The sequence below is a fragment of the Schistocerca nitens genome, chromosome 2, assembly GCF_023898315.1.
Source record: "Schistocerca nitens isolate TAMUIC-IGC-003100 chromosome 2, iqSchNite1.1, whole genome shotgun sequence".
In the NCBI taxonomy this organism is placed as follows: domain Eukaryota; kingdom Metazoa; phylum Arthropoda; class Insecta; order Orthoptera; family Acrididae; genus Schistocerca; species Schistocerca nitens.
The window spans coordinates 228,770,916-228,789,687 of NC_064615.1; the positions used below are offsets into that span (position 1 = coordinate 228,770,916).

At 44.5% G+C, this 18,772-nt stretch overlaps 1 protein-coding gene across 1 annotated transcript in view; it reads right to left on the reverse strand.

Annotated features, from left to right (window-relative positions):
* The window catches only part of LOC126234940 (extracellular serine/threonine protein CG31145-like), a 186,670-nt gene that overhangs the window by 55,747 nt on the left and 112,151 nt on the right, over positions 1-18,772 (reverse strand). Inside the window, exon 4 of the mRNA XM_049943679.1 lies at positions 15,850-15,942. Within this exon, the coding sequence (XP_049799636.1) occupies positions 15,850-15,942 (93 nt within the window). The remainder of the gene's footprint in view (positions 1-15,849; positions 15,943-18,772) is intronic.

The following is an 18,772-nucleotide window of genomic DNA, read 5'->3' on the forward strand; positions in this document are numbered from 1 at the left end:
GTCTGTCATCGCTGTTGTCGGCTTAGAGGAGCTGTCAGCTCCTAATACTGCACCTGCGTCAAAACTGTCTCTCAATGGAACTGTCTCTCAATGAACTGAATTACGTACTGCTAAATTTCCGCGGTGGATTTGCGCGGGGTTCATAATTCTTAATACCTGCTTCATTGCACCGTGGAGTATGATAAAATGTTCGAGTATTCCGTGAATCAAATGCTTATATTGTTGCTAGATCTGACAATATTCGTACACAGACCTACATGACTATTCTACAATTCACAATTAGGTGCTTAGTTGAGAGTTCCTACAACGACTTTCAGATTCTGTCTCGATCGTTCCCCTATTGAACAGTAAGCGGGGAAAAGTGAACACCTAAACCTTTCCGTGCGAGCTCTGATTTCTCTTACTTTACTACGCTCATTTATAACTATGCACGTGAGAGTCAACTAAATACAATGCAAGAAAAAAATGAAAGGACGTACCACGAAGGAACTCTCCGTATGGGAAGAAAATCGGTAGATGTGGTGATGTACATGCACAGACAAACAAATGATTACGATTTAAGAAAAATTAGAGAAAGAGCTTGACAAGTTGAGCAAGTCAAAAGACGTTGGTCCGCCTGTTGGCTCTTATGAAGCAGTTATTCCGCTTGGTTTTCATTGATACAGTTGTCGACGTCCTCCGGGGTGACATCGTGCCAAATACTATCCAAATGGCGCGTTAGATCGCCAAAATCCCGAGACGGTTGCAAGGCGCTGTCCAGAATGCTCAAAACGTTCTCAACTGCAGCGAGATCCGGAGACTTTGCTGGACAAGGTAGGGTTTGCAAACACGCAGACAAGCAGTAGATACCCTTTTAGCGTGCAGAAGGGCATTATCTTGCTGAATTGTAATCCCAGGATGGATTGCCACGAAGTGCAACAAAACGGGGCATATTATATCGTTGACGTACCGCTGTGCTGTAAGGATGCCGCAGATGACAACCAATGGGATTCTGCTACGAAAAGAAACGGCACCCCAGACCATCACTCCTGGTTGTCGGGTCATATGGCTGGCGACAGTCAGGCTGGTAACCCACACCTGTCAGAGGCACCAGCAGTCACGTCTTCGCTGCGCATCGGGGCTCAATTTGAAGCGGGCTGTTGACAGTTCCACTCCAGTCAATGACATCTCAGCAACTTGACGACTTAACGCGCCAGTTGGACAGAATGTGGCACGATATCTCTCAGGAGGACATCCAACAACTCTATCAATCTATACCAAGCCGAATACTTGCTTGCATAAGGGCCAGAGGTGGACCAACGCGTTATTGACTTGCTCAATTTATGAAGCTCTTTCTCTTGAATACGTCATGCAGTTTTACTGAAATTGTGATCATTTCTTTGTCTCTACATATACATCACATTCGGATAATTACATCGTGGTGCGTCGATTTTTCTTCTTCTTTTTTTCAGAGTGTTATTCGAGTGCGGAGGAGAAAGAGAAACTTTCTGCTTTAATGATTCCCATCCCAGTTCGCCTATCATATCCGTGACAATCTCTACCCTACTGCACGATACTACAAGACAAGCTGCCCTCCTTTGAGCTTTTCCGATGACCTCCGTCAATCCTATCTGGTAAGGATCCCTACCACGCCCCAATACTCCAGGATGGATAAGCGTAGTGTAGGCATCTCTTTTGTAGATTTGTTGCATCTTCTAAAGGGTTCTGCCAATAAAAAGCAGTCTTTGGTTTTCCTTCCACACCAGATTTTCTGTGCGATGATTCAAATTGTAAATCCTGGGCATTTAGTATAATCAGCAATGTTTAAATTGATTTATCATGTAAGCGAAAGTTAACAAAACCTTTTTAGTACCCATGTGGAGGACCTCACTTTTTTTTAGTGTTTGGGATAAAGTGACACATTTTGGACCATATACACTGCTGTCCATTAAAATTGCTACACCAAGAAGAAATGCAGATGATAAACGGGTAATCATTGGACATACTAGAACTGACATGTGATTACATATTCACGCATTTTGGGCGCATACATCCTGAGAAATCAGTACCCTGAACAACTACCTCTGGCCGTAATAACGGCCTTGATACGATAAATAGTTTGGACAAGAAGAGAATAGAAGCTTTCGAAATGTGGTGCTACAGAAGAATGCTGAAGATTAGATGGGTAGATCACATAACTAATGAGGAGGAATTGAATAGAATTGGGGGGAAGAGGAGTTTGTGGCACAAGTTGACAAGAAGAAGGGACCGGTTGGTAGGACATGTTCTGAGGCATCAGGGGATCACAAATTTAGCATTGGAGGGCAGTGTGGAGGGTAAAAATCGTAGAGGGAGACCAAGAGATGAATACACTAACCAGATTCAGAAGTAAGTACTGGGAGATGAAGAAGCTTGCACAGGATAGAATAGCATGGAGAGCTACATCAAACCATTCTCAGGACTGAGGACCACAACAACAACAACATGTTATTCCTTCTGTTGTTGCTGGCCAGGGTGGCTGAGCGGTTCTAGGCGCTACAGTCTGGAATCGCGTGACCGCTATGGTCGCAGGTTCGAATCCTGCCTCGGGCGTGGATGTGTGTGATGTCCTTAGGTTAGTTAGGTTTAAATAGCTCTAAGTTCTAGGGGACTGATGACCTTAGAAGTTAAGTCCTGTAGTGCTCAGAGCCATTTGAACCATTTGAACCTTCTGTTGTTACATGTGAAGTGGTCTTGATTATGATGCAGGCATTATCTAGAGAGCACTTTTCCTGTCCTTCAGCATTGTAATGTGGTAAGTCATTTACAGATAGCAAGAATAAAAATGGTTCCAGTATTGAACCCTGTGGAAGACCACTAGGAATCTGGCTACAGTCAGATGATTCATCACACGAACTGAATGAACTCACAGTGTGTGAGAGTATTTCAGTTGTGTGCGTCTTTCTTGTACTTATTCTACAACCCTTACGTTTTATAATAATATCAAACAACCATGACAACACAGGCTCATCATTCGTCGCACGCAGAAGATGTACCTGAATGCTGTCTGATATGGTGGCCCCTCAGTTTCGAAACCCTGTGTTCCACTAAAAGAAGGCTGTTAGTGAAACGAGGTACATATTAATAAAGGAAAGTCAACTGTTTAACTAAACAAACACTGTACTGTCTTTTGCCTTGTTTCACAAATTTTATTATTAATGTTATTTCACAACCTAGGTTTCGAGTTATAAGCCCATTTTCAAGAACATTATTGATTCCCAAAGATGATACTGCACAGATAAACATGATGACAAGGCAAAGATAATCATCTCAGCCTCTTAAGGTATCGAGCCATAGAGTAATGTAAAATAACGTCAATGATCATTTTTCCACAAATTACATATGTAATGCAGCAGTTACACCTCGTAACATAACAAACCTGAAGATATCCATCAGCCATGAACTTTTAATCTAATGATGGACTGAGGCCCAACGTTTTGTTTCTATCCTGCGGTTGTGATCTCATCTAAAAGAGGTGAATAACTGAATTAGGTTTGCTCTTTATTAAGCAATGGATGATGCATAACTTCAGTCCTGTCATGTTAGTGTAATTGCTGAATTGTGTAATTAGATGCGTAATTTGTTAAAAAATGGTCATTGACGAAATTTCAGGTTAAGCTGTCGATCGGTACCTTAAGAAGTTGAGATGATTATCTTTGCCTTGTCATCATGTTTTTCTGTGCATTATCATCTTTGGAATTAGTAAAGTACTTGAAAATGGGCTTATAACCCGAAACCTAGGTTGTGCAGTAACATTAATAGTAGACCGTCAGCGAGAGCGCATCGCTAGCTCCTGCTACTACTAAGGCGAGTACACCGTTTGCTTCTTACATATTTTACAAACAGCAGCGACTTATTTTCAGTTATCTGTGTAATTACTAGTTTATTTTTGTAATTTCTTGCGTGTTCGAGTGCTTACTAGGTAGAACCTTTTATTTCAATAACAGTGTTTTTGTACTTATTTGCTGCGCTTAGCTTTTAAATAGTTTTTCTGGGAAAACCTAGCGTAGTTTTCGCGTCTCGTATTTCAGTGAGTGTTTCTTGATTATCAGAGTAGCTCATCAGAAGATTATCTTGGGAATTTGTCACCGTATAGAGTAGGGTAAACATAGTCATGTGTAGGGACTGTGGTTGTTGTGAGCGGACGCAAGGAGAATTGGCCACTCTTCGGGGACAGGTGGAGGCTTTGTCTGTTAGGCTCATCGAGCTCGAGGCGCAGGCGTCGGCTCGTAGTGGCGTTGGGGCAACTGTGGTGAGACCTATGCCTACTTCGGTGGCCTTGGAATCACATGGAACCCCTGATGTCGCTGCGTCTTCCGGCAGTGAGCATCTTACCGGTCAGCCATCACTCCAGGGTGAATGGCGGACAGTGGTGGGCTCGCGCGTGCCTGGCCGAAAGGCGAAGGTGGGATCTGGCCGCGTGGCGGCTGCCTTACCCCTTTCCAACAGGTACGGGGTGCTTCCTAGTGGTGATGACATCGTTTCCGAGCCACCACAGGATGCCTCGCCTGTTGGGCCAGTGGCCGATTCTCCGGCAAGGTCCCGACAGTCACAGAGGGCGGGCCTATTAGTTATAGGGAGCTCCAACGTTAGGCGGGTTATGGAGCCCCTCAGGAAAATAGCGGGTAGGTCGGGGAAGAATGCCAGTGTGCACTCGGTGTGCTTGCCGGGGGGTCTCGTCCGTAATGTGGAGGAGGCCCTTCCGGCAGCTATTGAACGCACTGGGTGTGACCGGCTGCAGATAGTAGCACATGTCGGAACGAATGACGCCTGCCGCTTGGGTTCTGAGGCCATCCTTGGTTCCTTCCGGCGGCTGGCTGATTTGGTGAAGACAACCAGCATCGCACGCGGAGTGCAAGCTGAGCTTAATATCTGCAGCATAGTGCCCAGAGTCGATCGCGGTCCTCTGGTTTGGAGCCGTGTGGGGGGTCTAAACCAGAGGCTCAGACGACTCTGCGACTATAATGGTTGCAAATTCATCGACCTCCGTTATTGGGTGGAGAACTGTAGGGCCCCCCTAGACAGGTCAGGCGTGCACTACACACCGGAAGCAGCTACTAGGGTAGCAGAGTACGTGTGGCGTGCACACGGGGGTTTTTTAGGCTAGAGGGACCCCCCCTTGGGCGAAACGATAAAATACCTGACGGCTTACCAGAGAGAACATTATCATCGTTGATAAAGAACGTCCGTCCTCAGAGACCAAAAACAGGAAAAGTTAACGTAATATTGGTAAACTGCAGGAGTATCCAGGGCAAGGTTCCTGAATTAGTATCTCTTATTGAAGGAAATAGTGCGCATATAGTATTAGGAACGGAAAGTTGGTTAAAACCGGAAGTGAACAGTAACGAAATCCTAGACACAGAATGGAATATATACCGCAAGGATAGGATAAACGCCAATGGTGGAGGAGTATTTATAGCAGTAAAGAATTCAATAATATCCAGTGAAGTTATTAGCGAATGCGAATGTGAAATAATCTGGGTTAAGTTAAGTATCAAAGGTGGGTCAGATATGATAGTCGGATGCTTCTATAGGCCACCTGCATCAGCAACCGTAGTAGTTGAGCGCCTCAGAGAGAACCTGCAGAACGTCGTGAAGAAGTTTCGTGATCATACTATTGTAATAGGGGGAGACTTCAATCTACCAGGTATAGAATGGGATAGTCACACAATCAGAACTGGAGCCAGGGACAGAGACTCTTGTGACATTATCCTGACTGCCTTGTCCGAGAATCACTTCGAGCAGATAGTTAGAGAACCAACTCGTGAAGCTAACGTTTTAGACCTCATAGCAACAAATAGACCGGAACTTTTCGACTCCGTGAATGTAGAAGAGGGTATCAGTGATCATAAGTCAGTGGTTGCATCAATGACTACAAGTGTAATAAGAAATGCCAAGAAAGGAAGGAAAATCTATTTGCTTAACAAGAGTGATAGGGCACAAATCGCAGAATATCTGAGTGACCACCATCAAACGTTCATTTCTGAGGAAGAGGATGTGGAACAAAAATGGAAAAAATTCAGAAACATCGTCCAGTACGCCTTAGATAAGTTCGTACCGACTAAGGTCCAAAGCGAGGGGAAAGATCCACCGTGGTATAACAATCATGTACGAAAGGTACTACGGAAACAAAGAAAGCTTCACCATAGGTTTAAGAGTAGTCGAATCATAGCTGATAAGGAAAAGCTGAACGAAGCGAAAAAGAGCGTAAAGAGAGCAATGAGAGAAGCATTCAACGAATTCGAACATAAAACATTGGCAAACAATCTAAACAAGAACCCTAAAAAGTTTTGGTCATATGTAAAATCGGTAAGCGGATCTAAATCCCCTATTCAGTCACTCGTTGACCACGATGGCACCGAAACAGAGGACGACCGAAGAAAGGCAGAAATACTGAATTCAGTGTTCCGAAACTGTTTCACTGCGGAAAATCGTAACACGGTCCCTGACTTCAGCCGTCGCACGGACGCCAAAATGGAAAATATTGAAATAAACGATATCGGAATTGAAAAACAACTGCTATCACTTAGTAGCGGAAAAGCATCCGGACCAGACGAGATACCCTTAAGATTCTACAGTGATTATGCTAAAGAACTTGCCCCCTTTCTATCAGCAATTTATCGTAGATCTCTGGAAGAACGTAAAGTACCTAGCGACTGGAAGAAAGCACAGGTCGTTCCCATTTTCAAGAAGGGTCATAAATCAGATGCGAATAATTATAGGCCTATTTCACTTACGTCAATCTGTTGTAGAATAATGGAACATGTTTTGTGTTCTCGTATTATGACGTTCTTAGATAATACAAATCTCCTTCATCATAACCAACATGGATTCCGCAAACAGAGATCATGTGAAACCCAGCTCGCCCTATTTGCCCAAGAAATTCACAGTGCCGTAGACACTGGCGAGCAGATTGATGCCGTATTCCTGGACTTCAGGAAGGCATTTGATACGGTTCCGCACTTACGTTTAGTGAAAAAAATACGTGCTTACGGAATATCGGACAAGGTTTGTGATTGGATTCAGGATTTCCTAGAAGAAAGAACACAACATGTCATTCTTAACGGTTCAAAATCTGCAGATGTAGAGGTAATTTCGGGAGTACCGCAAGGAAGCGTGATAGGACCTTTATTGTTTACAATATACATAAATGACTTAGTTGACAACATCGGTAGCTCCGTGAGGCTATTTGCAGATGACACGGTTGTCTACAAGAAAGTAGCAACATCAGAAGACTCGTACGTACTCCAGGAAGACCTGCAGAGGATTAATGAATGGTGCGACAGCTGGCAGCTTTCCCTAAACGTAGATAAATGTAATATAATGCGCATACATAGGGGCAGAAATCCATTCCAGTACGATTATGCCATAGGTGGTAAATCATTGGAAGCGGTAACGACCGTAAAATACTTAGGAGTTACTATCCGGAGCGATCTGAAGTGGAATGATCACATAAAACAAATAGTGGGAAAAGCAGGCGCCAGGTTGAGATTCATAGGAAGAATTCTAAGAAAATGTGACTCATCGACGAAAGAAGTAGCTTACAAAACGCTTGTTCGTCCGATTCTTGAGTATTGCTCATCAGTATGGGACCCTTACCAGGTTGGATTAATAGAAGAGATAGACATGATCCAGCGAAAAGCAGCGCGATTCGTCATGGGGACATTTAGTCAGCGCGAGAGCGTTACGGAGATGCTGAACAAGCTCCAGTGGCGGACACTTCAAGAAAGGCGTTACGCAATACGGAGAGGTTTATTATCGAAATTACGAGAGAGCACATTCCGGGAAGAGATGGGCAACATATTACTACCGCCCACATATATCTCGCGTAATGATCACAACGAAAAGATCCGAGAAATTAGAGCAAATACGGAGACTTACAAGCAGTCGTTCTTCCCACGCACAATTCGTGAATGGAACAGGGAAGGGGGGATCAGATAGTGGTACAATAAGTACCCTCCGCCACACACCGTAAGGTGGCTCGCGGAGTATAGATGTAGATGTAGATGTAGAAAATTTATGAAGTAAGGCAAAAAGCAGTGTTTGCTTAGTTAATTTACAATATTTCCCCAAGAACCCACAGTTGATTGAATTAAAAAGTCAAGTCTTTCTTTACCGGAAATGCTGTAGAGATAACCAAACGCTTCCACGTATCGTGTCTTTGTTATTTCTGCATACCACCGTTTGTTCCATGGTTTCGACTCGGTCTCAGCTCGGAGATATTCGTTTCTGCCACAGTGTCAAATATTCCTGTGTTTCTCTCTTGTTGAGCAGATGTAAGTAAACACAGATTTATCCGACTGACTATGTCTTTGTGCCTTGCCATGTTTTACCGCAGTACGAAATATGCCCCAGCGATTACGAAAACCATCATAGCGTTCGTCTCGCAGATGCGCACTCAAAAGCAAGTTTCGGAGCAGTGAAATTATTTAGGCTCCAGTCGTACTGGAGGGGGATAAACTTGGCAGCCCCTTACAGAGTAATCTCGCCCTCGCAAACTTCTGCAGAACATCTCGTAAAGACCCTGTCTTATCGAGTGACGTTAGGCGCTTACATTCCGTTCGCAGAACATCCTACTAGGATCAACTGTTAGGATTACGCAAAGAGGAAGGAAACACTGTACTAGGAAAGTAAACAAAATCTTGTGGATACATCTATTTAACAGCAGTAGTGAAAAGTTTTTCTGCCTTTCCTTTTACATCACCGATGTCAGGCTCCAAGTAACGCTTAGAGAATCCCCAGAAAGAGATTTTTTAAAACCTGAAACTACTCACTTTCAAATTCCCGAGTAATTGTAACTATACTGCTAACCGGGAATCGATCGTGGAAAGGTGCCTTTCACGGTCAGGACTCTTACCTACTGAACATCCAGGATCGACTAGCGATGCATCTTCATAGCTTCAATCGGCACGTACCATTCTACCATTTTTCGAAATTTCACAGAAGCTTCCTTTGGGCAACTAGGAAATACGTACTTGCACATTAAAACTCTGTACGAGTGTGGCTTGATTGCTCAGCCGGTAGTAGTAACGTTACCGAAAAGGTAAGGGTCCAGTTTCTCAATCACAGTCAGGTACGCAGTTTTTTCCGTCCGGAAGTTTCAGGACGGCACCACACTCTCCTGCGGAGTGAAAAATTGGTTCAGCATCAGTGCCGCGCAGGATTAGCCGAGCGGTCAAAGGTGCTGCAGTCATGGACGAGCGGCTGATCCCGGCGGAGGTTCGAGTCCTCCCTCGGGCATGGGTGTGTGTGTTTGTCCTTAGGATAATTTAGGTTAAGTAGTGTGTAAGCTTAGGGACTGATGACCTTAGCAGTTAAGTCCCATAAGATTTCACACACATTTGAACATTTTTTTCAGGATCAGTCTTCGTGTCAAACCCATTTTCTTTTATCCTATCATAACATTCTGAGCTTTAGAGACCTATTACAACCGTCGTATTGAACACTGTAAGCTTCATATTGTAACCTACGTTATTAACTTTTCAAGATCTTCATCAACATTAATATCTTGCGAGAATTCCATGTATGACAGCAAATCGTAATTTGGGATACCTACAAAATGTGTGTGAGCACCGCATACTACACTTACTGCTGTTTCTTTCTGAGTGATAATACATTGTTAAGTGGAAAGATGCAACATTTTAGGTCGATTCATTTGTTTCCAAGGCTAACAATCACACGAAGAGGAAAAACAGTTGAACTTAACTGTTTGAGTAGCTCAGTAATCCATTTCTTCCAGTTCAAGTTTTGATTAACATATACACCCAAAAATATGGAGATTCTACCCTTTTTACTGATTTCTGTACGTGTCCTTCATAAGTTGTTGATATGATTATTTTCCGTACAGAAATGAATACAGCGTGTTTTTTCAAGATTGAATAACATTATTAGCAATATCTTCTGCTGCTTTCTCTCCAGTGGGATTAATTATAACACTAATATAGTCTGCAGGGAATGCCAATTCTGCTTGATGAAGGTTAAGTGGAAGATCATTCTCATATATCGAGCGTTTCTCCCAGACATTTTCTCTAGTGTTTCGGCACATATTTGTAATTTAGTTTTTTAGATGTATAGCTGGAGTCAGCTCAGAGATGTACTACTGATCACGTTTTTCACGCGAGGCCCAATGTCGACGTAAAATATCTGTTTGTTTCCAATTATAAGAAAAAATGTTTTTTAAAGAGGAATTTTACGGGCGTATTCGATAGGGTGGTCCCAGATCAGTCTAGTGCTATATTCGTTTTATCGATCTGTGTAAACAGGAAGGATAAAACACGAGGAACAACCAGTACTCCAATAGCGAATGAACAGAGCTGCTACATGGCCGTAGCAGTCAGCTCGGGCCAGGGCGGTGCTGGAGTTTCTCGTGTTTTACCCTTCCTGTTAACATAGATCGATAAAACATTGGAGTAATTTGGGACCACTCAATCGAATGGGCGCTTAAAATTCCGCTTTAAGAACCGCGTTGTTCGTAACGGGAAACAAACTGATGCTCTCCACCGCCACTGGGCTTCGCATTGAAAGATGTAAAGATGTGACGGACAGTGTTTGTCTGGGCTGACTCCAGCTACACACTGCAAAACCGAATAAGAATTATCTGCCGAAACATCAGAGAAAATGCGCCTGACGACACATAGGAGAGACACCTCGTGTAAGGAATATGAGAGGATTCAAAATTGAACGCTGTGCAAGTTCCTTCGTCATTCCCCCCAGTCACTGAAATTTTCTGTACAATAACATTGTCTACACAGTCTAAAGCCTTGCACATATCACAGAAGATACCAACTGCCGATATTTTGTTACTTAAGGCTTTTAACATTTGGCGAATGAATTCCTCTATTATAGCATCGGTGAATGGAGTTGGGAACGATTTAATAATCGATTCTGTGGCAAAACACGCCGTTCTTCTTTGGATTTCACCTATACCTATATTAATCCTACTTGCTAAGTCCAAGGACGACGAGCAGTACTCAAGAAGGTACGAACGAGGGATTTATACGTACCTCTTCCATTACTGAACTACATTTTCATGGGATACCTACATTTTTCTACATGAGCACTGAATTTCAAATATCCCCTGCAGCACATTCTTAATAAATGTTTGTTTCCGGTGATCTGCTATCTTAATTTTACTCTTTATAGTCACTTGATCTAGTGTAAAATTTCAAGTGCAACTTTTTACTGTTTAATCTCGTGAAATGAACCTGGACTGCACTGTTTTTTTTGTCTGTAGCTTAGTGTGTGTGTGTGTGTGTGTTGTTGTGCTGAACAGTGCAAGCGGTGTAATTACATAACGCTGTTTAACTGTATTTTAATTAACTTCGGCCGAATTAATCAGAAAACGTAAAACTGTATTTTAAATAAGCAGTCTTGTGAATCTGTTTTGCGCTGTACAGTGCTTTAATATATGGCATGCAGTTCAGACACACAAAACTAACAGAATAATGATGCGACATAATTGCAAACTGAACTTTGAAATAACCAAAAAAGTTTCTACAATAATGCCCTGTGAATTTACGTATTCAGACTGAATAGATAGGATTCCGAACACTGAATAATATACACGCAAATGTAACACTGCACTGTGAGAATAAAACTGTCTGCATAAGAAATGTGGTCTGAACAGAACCTTCAGTACAAAGAAAAACCAGTCAAAGATGCAAAATTCACTTTTTTTTGTTCACTCGATGACTACTTTCGGTCCGGGACCCATTTTCAAATCGTCGTCACAGATAGTCAAATTGGTATTTCCGGAAATGCAAAAACCATGTGAAAAATGTGCAAACGAACAGTTGCAGCTCATATATGTCGTTCGTAACGGGAAAAAAAACCTATGCTTTCCATCAGCAGTGGGCTACGCTTGCTGTATGCGTTGTAACTGTCAGCTTGAACATTTTTTGAGATGATTTTTACATTTTCGGAAATTGCAATTTGACTATCTCTTACGATGATTTGAAAATAGGTCGCCGCGCGAAACTAGTCATCTAGTGAACACACAAAAATAAAAAAGAAATTTTGCAACTTTGGCTATTTCTCGTTTTACTGATCAACAGAAGTTGCTGAACTACTTCTATTCTCTACATGTAAAAGACAATATCCTGACTGACTCACCATCGCCCAGTCCAAACGGCTAAGAATAGAAACTTGAAATCTGGAGAAGACGTGGATCTTATATTGTAAATCGGTTAAGAATGAAATTTTCGAAGTAGGGGAGAAATAGGGGATTAAGGGATTTTTCTGAAAAATGTCGCTGTTAAGGAAATTTTGAAGCTAAACCTACGAAAACAGGTATTTGGTTTCTCGGTCAGAAATAAAGAAATACGTGTTTCACTGTTTTTGGAAGTTCAGCCACAAAGGGTGTCAAATAGGGTCAGACTGATTCACTGATTCATTATCGCCCATCCCAAACTGCTAAGGATAGAAGTTCGGAGATGGCGTGGATCTTATATTGTAGATATAGTTTAAGAAGTGATTCTCCGGAATTCCACTCCTAAGGCAGTGAAACAGGGGATGAACGGCTTTTGACAGTATTTTGCTGTTAAGGGAACTTTGAAGCTAGAACTACCAAGACTGGCATTCGGCTTCTCAGAAAATAGAAAAAAAGGAGTTTCGGCATTTTTGGAAATTCAACCACTAAGGGGATAAAGTACTTAAGAAATATTAAAGGGTTTTTAAGGCTACATCAATAACAATTGGTGTATGACTTCTCGGTCAGAAATAAAAAAAGTACGTGTTTCAGTGTATATGGAAATTCAACCGCTACGAGAGCGCAAAAGGGGATAGAAAATTTTAAAAAAATATTTCGTTACATTAAAAAAATTTTAAAGCTGAATTTATGAAAACTAGTATTTCATTTCTCGGTTAGATATAAAGAAATATCCGTTAGGGGATGAAAGTTGCTATGGAAATAACGCGATAAGCACGCAAATTGCCTTTTGTGAGCTATGCTCTTTTCTGCTGTGTTGTAGAGAAGTGCATGGCGATCCTACTTGTAGCACCCCTCTGCTTCTGTCATAGTTCACAAGCAGTGACGCGGGCCCTAAGCGTTTTGGGGAGCTCTGTTGGTAAGAGAATTGCCCATGGGAAGACTGGATTCCGAGATCGAGGGCCATTCTGCTACACAGTTCTGGTCCCTCTGGAAGCTTCTCAGCAACCTGAAATCCGGAATAGACTAACTGATTAACTGTAGGAATTGAATCCTCAACTTTGTACGCCGCCGTAACAGTGCAGTCAGCGCTTCGGGCTTCCATGTTGGTGTCTCGGGTTGTTCCCGGCACAGCCAGGGATTTCTCCTTGGTGGGAAGAATGGAACGGGGTGCACCCAACCTCTTTAGGTCAGCTGAGGAACTACATCGATCAGAAGTAGTGGACTCAAGGTCTGGAAAGCTAGAAACGGTTAGGAGACAAGTGCACTGACTGCAACCATATCCTCCACTAACGCCGCAAATGACTTTTTCCGAAAAAAGTTTTAGCCATCCGTTCCAGTTTGCTCTTTACACGCGTCTCTGACTTCCACATCTCGAGTATCTTTCTACACTCCTGGAAATTGAAATAAGAAGACCGTGAATTCATTGTCCCAGGAAGGGGAAACTTTATTGACACATTCCTGGGGTCAGATACATCACATGATCACACTGACAGAACCACAGGCACATAGACACAGGCAACAGAGCATGCACAACGTCGACGCTAGTACAGTGTATATCCACCTTTCGCAGCAATGCAGGCTGCTATTCTCCCATGGAGACGATCGTAGAGATGCTGGATGTAGTCCTGTGGAACGGCTTGCCATGCCATTTCCACCTGGCGCCTCAGTTGGACCAGCGTTCGTGCTGGACGTGCAGACCGCGTGAGACGACGCTTCATCCAGTCCCAAACATGCTCAATGGGGGACAGATCCGGAGCTTGCTGGCCAGGGTAGTTGACTTACACCTTCTAGAGCACGTTGGGTGGCACGGGATACATGCGGACGTGCATTGTCCTGTTGGAACAGCAAGTTCCCTTGCCGGTCTAGGAATGGTAGAACGATGGGTTCGATGACGGTTTGGATGTACCGTGCACTATTCAGTGTCCCCTCGACGATCACCAGTGGTGTACGGCCAGTGTAGGAGATCGCTCCCCACACCATGATGCCGGGTGTTGGCCCTGTGTGCCTCGGTCGTATGCAGTCCTGATTGTGGCGCTCACCTGCACGGCGCCAAACACGCATACGACCATCATTGGCACCAAGGCAGAAGCGACTCTCATCGCTGAAGACGACACGTCTCCATTCGTCCCTCCATTCACGCCTGTCGCGACACCACTGGAGGCGGGCTGCACGATGTTGGGGCGTGAGCGGAAGACGGCCTAACGGTGTGCGGGACCGTAGCCCAGCTTCATGGAGACGGTTGCGAATGGTCCTCGCCGATACCCCAGGAGCAACAGTGTCCCTAATTTGCTGGGAAGTGGCGGTGCGGTCCCCTACGGCACTGCGTAGGATCCTACGGTCTTGGCGTGCATCCGTGCGTCGCTGCGGTCCGGTCCCAGGTCGACGGGCACGTGCACCTTCCGCCGACCACTGGCGACAACATCGATGTACTGTGGAGACCTCACGCCCCACGTGTTGAGCAATTCGGCGGTACGTCCACCCGGCCTCCCGCATGCCCACTATACGCCCTCGCTCAAAGTCCGTCAACTGCACATACGGTTCACGTCCACGCTGTCGCGGCATGCTACCAGTGTTAAAGACTGCGATGGAGCTCCGTATTCCACGGCAAACTGGCTGACACTGACGGCGGCGGTGCACAAATGCTGCGCAGCTAGCGCCATTCGACGGCCAACACCGCGGTTCCTGGTGTGTCCGCTGTGCCGTGCGTGTGATCATTGCTTGTGCAGCCCTCTCGCAGTGTCCGGAGCAAGTATGGTGGGTCTGACACACCGGTGTCAATGTGTTCTTTTTTCCATTTCCAGGAGTGTATTTAGAGAATGAAATCCGCCAGTATATCGCTCATTTTTAATAGTAAGTTATTATTGTCAACCCTGTTAAACTTCTGTTGTTTATTCTTTGTGAATGTCAAAACCGAACACTATGCAACATGACACTTTCGTCAAGTTTTTAAGGAACATTCAGTAGTACTGGAAGCGAAATACATTATTGAAAGTAGGGCGGAGGTCTGACATGTTTGGCAGCGAGTGTAAGATACTGCCATCTTCTGAGATAGAAAAATATAGCATTATCTTTTTTTACGAGGCTTTCTCGATCCTAGTGTCGCATGACCTTCGTTGCAATGACTTCAATACGCTGCTCCCTCGGGCAGATACGATTAAACTACTACCGTCTGGTCGCAAGAAACTCGTTATCTGCTGAAGAATTAATTTAAAGTTAATAGAAGATTTCTGAAATGAGTTTTTACGGAGCAATTTAGCATCTTGACGATTACTTTACCCTTATCCCTTCATTTATTAAAACTGAAATGTTACGGTCTGAATGTGCACGATTAAGAGCCGAAAATGAAATTCTCGTTCTAAGCCAACGAGATTAAAAAAAAGTATCCAGGCGTGCATTGTATGGGAATGGGATAGCGGGGTAACGGGCGAGGAAAGATAATACTGGAGCCACTCGCTACGAAAGTCCGGCCTCAAATCGTATATTAATTTCTGGAGTAAAGATGTAAAGGTTCATTACAGATCTGATTCGTTCTTGTTTTTTGTTCGTGGCATTATCCCCGTTTTATGCAAGTTGTGTATGAAGTAAGCTTTCTCTTATCCCTTAGAGTCGTATTTCTGTGGGGAATACTGAGGGCATTTCCAGCTCTAGGATGCATGTATCTTGTGTGTTGGCACGAAGCTTACCTGTCCAGGTGGAAGGAGGCGATCTCTGCCGTGTGCCGCTCGAAGTCTGTGAAGTAGAAGTGATTGGGCAGTGTCTGCTGGTCCCGAGGAAACCTGCAACATAGTGCCGAAACGTCTTGAAAACCAAGTGCCGAATTAGGGCACATGTATGCGATTAACGCTAATGGAATTGAGACATACGTCTTTAGTAATTACCGTGACAACACAGCTACAACAGATAGGTAAATTAATTCTAGTTACTGGCATACAAAAGAAGTTACATGTTCCGCTAATAATGTACATTATATGATCAGAAGCGTCAGGAAACCTGTTAGTGGACAATAATATGGAATGTCTCTACCTTTCGCCTTTAAGACGGCGTTAACTCTGCCTGGAACACTTTCAATGAGGTGTCTGAATGTCTGTGGAGGAATGGCAGTCCATTATTCCTCAGGACCAGAAACGGGAGGAGGTAGTGACGATGGACAATGGGCTCTTGAGCGAAGTCGATATTCTGATCCATCCCAACTGATCGTTAGGTTCAGGTCGGGACTCTGGGCAACTCAGTCCATTTCTGTAATGTTGTTGTCCTAATATCATTGCCTCACAGATGCTACACTGTATTGCTGATACAAACTATCAATGTCTCCGAACTGTTCATCTGCTGTACTCACTACACACTGCTGCAAAGTATGTTCATAGCCTTCTGCATTTAGCTTTTTATAACTGCACTAAGGGAACCACATCACAACCAGAAAAACACTCCAATACTGAAATATTACCTCCTCCGCGGTTCACTGTTGCCAGTACTCATTATGTCAAGTAACGTTTCCCAGGACCACTCAAACCCAAAACCTTCAATCGGATTGACGCAACGTATAGCGTTATTCACGACTCCAGATTACTCGTTTCCAGAGGTCCACTGGCCAGTGGTGTCTCTCGTTACACTAAGCGTCACTCAGCAACGACTACAGAAAGCCGGCCGGAGTGACCAAGCGGTTCTAGGCGCTTCAGTCTAGAACCGCGCGACCGCTTCGGTCGCAGGTTCGAATCCCGCCTCGGGCATGGATGTGTGTGATGTCGTTAGGTTGGTTAGGTTTAAGTAGTTCTAAGTTCTAGGGGACTAATGATCAGAGCCATTTGAACCATTTTGCATATTTCGTCACAATGTGCAACGTATTTGTTCGTGTGGACTTACTATGATCAGCCAGAATATTATGACCACCTGCGTAATAGCCGTTATATTCACCTTCGGGAAGGATAGCAACGACGACACATCGTGGCCTGGAAGCAATGAGGCCTTTGTAGGTCGTTGGAGGGAATTGGCACCGCATCTGCGCATACAAGTCATCTGATTCCCGTAAATTCCAGGGACGGGGTTGATGAGCTCTGATTCCACGTTCAATCAGATGTGTTCGATCGGTTTGAGATTTGGTGAGTTGGGGCGCTGGTACATCAACTGGAACTCGCCAATGTGTTCCTCGAACCATATCATCACTCTCCTGGCCTTGTGACATGACGCATTATCTTGCTGAAAAATGTCACTGCTGTCGGGAAACACGATCGTGATGAAGGGGTATAAGGTGTCTGCAACCAGTATATGATACTCCTTGGCCGCCACGGTGCCTTGAACGAGCTCCACTGGACCCATGGATGTGCATGTAAATGATCCCCAGAACATAATGGAAACACCACCAGCTTGCCTTCGTGCCGCAGTGCAGGTGTCAAGGAACTGTTCCCTTCGTAGACAACGTATTCGCGCCCTCCCATCGGCATGATGAAAAAGGTATCAGGATTGATTAGAGCATCCAACTCTCTGCCAGTGCGCCAACTTCCAGTCCCGATGGTCACGTGTCCATTTGTCTTAGTTGCCGATGTCGTGATGTTAACATTGGCACATCAATGGGTCGTCGGCTGCGGACGCCCACCGTTAGGAGTGTTCGGTGCACTGTGTGTACAGAGGCACTTGCACTCTGCCTAACATTAAAGCCTGATGTTAGTTTCACGACAGTTCGCCGCCTCTCCTGCTCCACGAGTCTACCCAGCCTACGACGTCCGACATCTGCAATGAGGGGTGGCCGACCAACCTCACGACGTTTGGAGGCGGTTTCATCTTGGTTTCGCCACATGTTGAAGACACCCACCATAGCACTCCTGACAAACCCGACAGAATGTGTAGTTTCCGAAATGCTCGTGCTAACCCTCTGGACCATTACAATCTGCCCTCGGTCAGACTCAGATAGACAGTGCATCTTCCCCATTCTACACACAACCAACACGCTCACTGATACTATGAGCACCATGCGTGTGTCTGAGTAGCAGTTATTCCTTACCAAGTGACGCTGCTATCGCCTTGACGGGTTTATATCGATAGAAGGTCGGTAGTCATGATGTTGTCTGATCAACGTATATTCGTCATATGCTTTAGGGATAATTGGAGCTTTAGGTTGTATAGCGCATGTCCGCCCCCCCCCCTCCCCCCCCCCCCTCCACACACACACACTCCCGACGTATTTCGTAAGAGTCGGTAGGCACATTCTCTCAGAAGATATTTACAATTTCATTCTTACAATGTGTAGGTTGGGGCAGCGCAGACAAAATCTGCCCATCATGTGTTTTTTGCGATGTCCAAGCACAACGGACGACATAGAATTGTTTCTCGTGACAAATAAAAATTTAATTTGCAGTGAAAATCATTTGTATATTCGATAGAATGCCCCAGGTTTCTCGAGTGTGATTCCGCATTCATATTGCTGCCCGTTGGAGGAATATTCTCGTCGTTTCTTGGTGGGGTACGAAAGACATGACCTCATAACCCTCGTGAATGTCCCTTCCCCCAACTCCCCCAACCCCTCACCCCTCCTCCTCCATCTTCGCCACTGGATCCGCGCCTGCAACTTTTGCAAGCAGTGGGGACGTCCACTGATCATGTGAGGGATTTTCT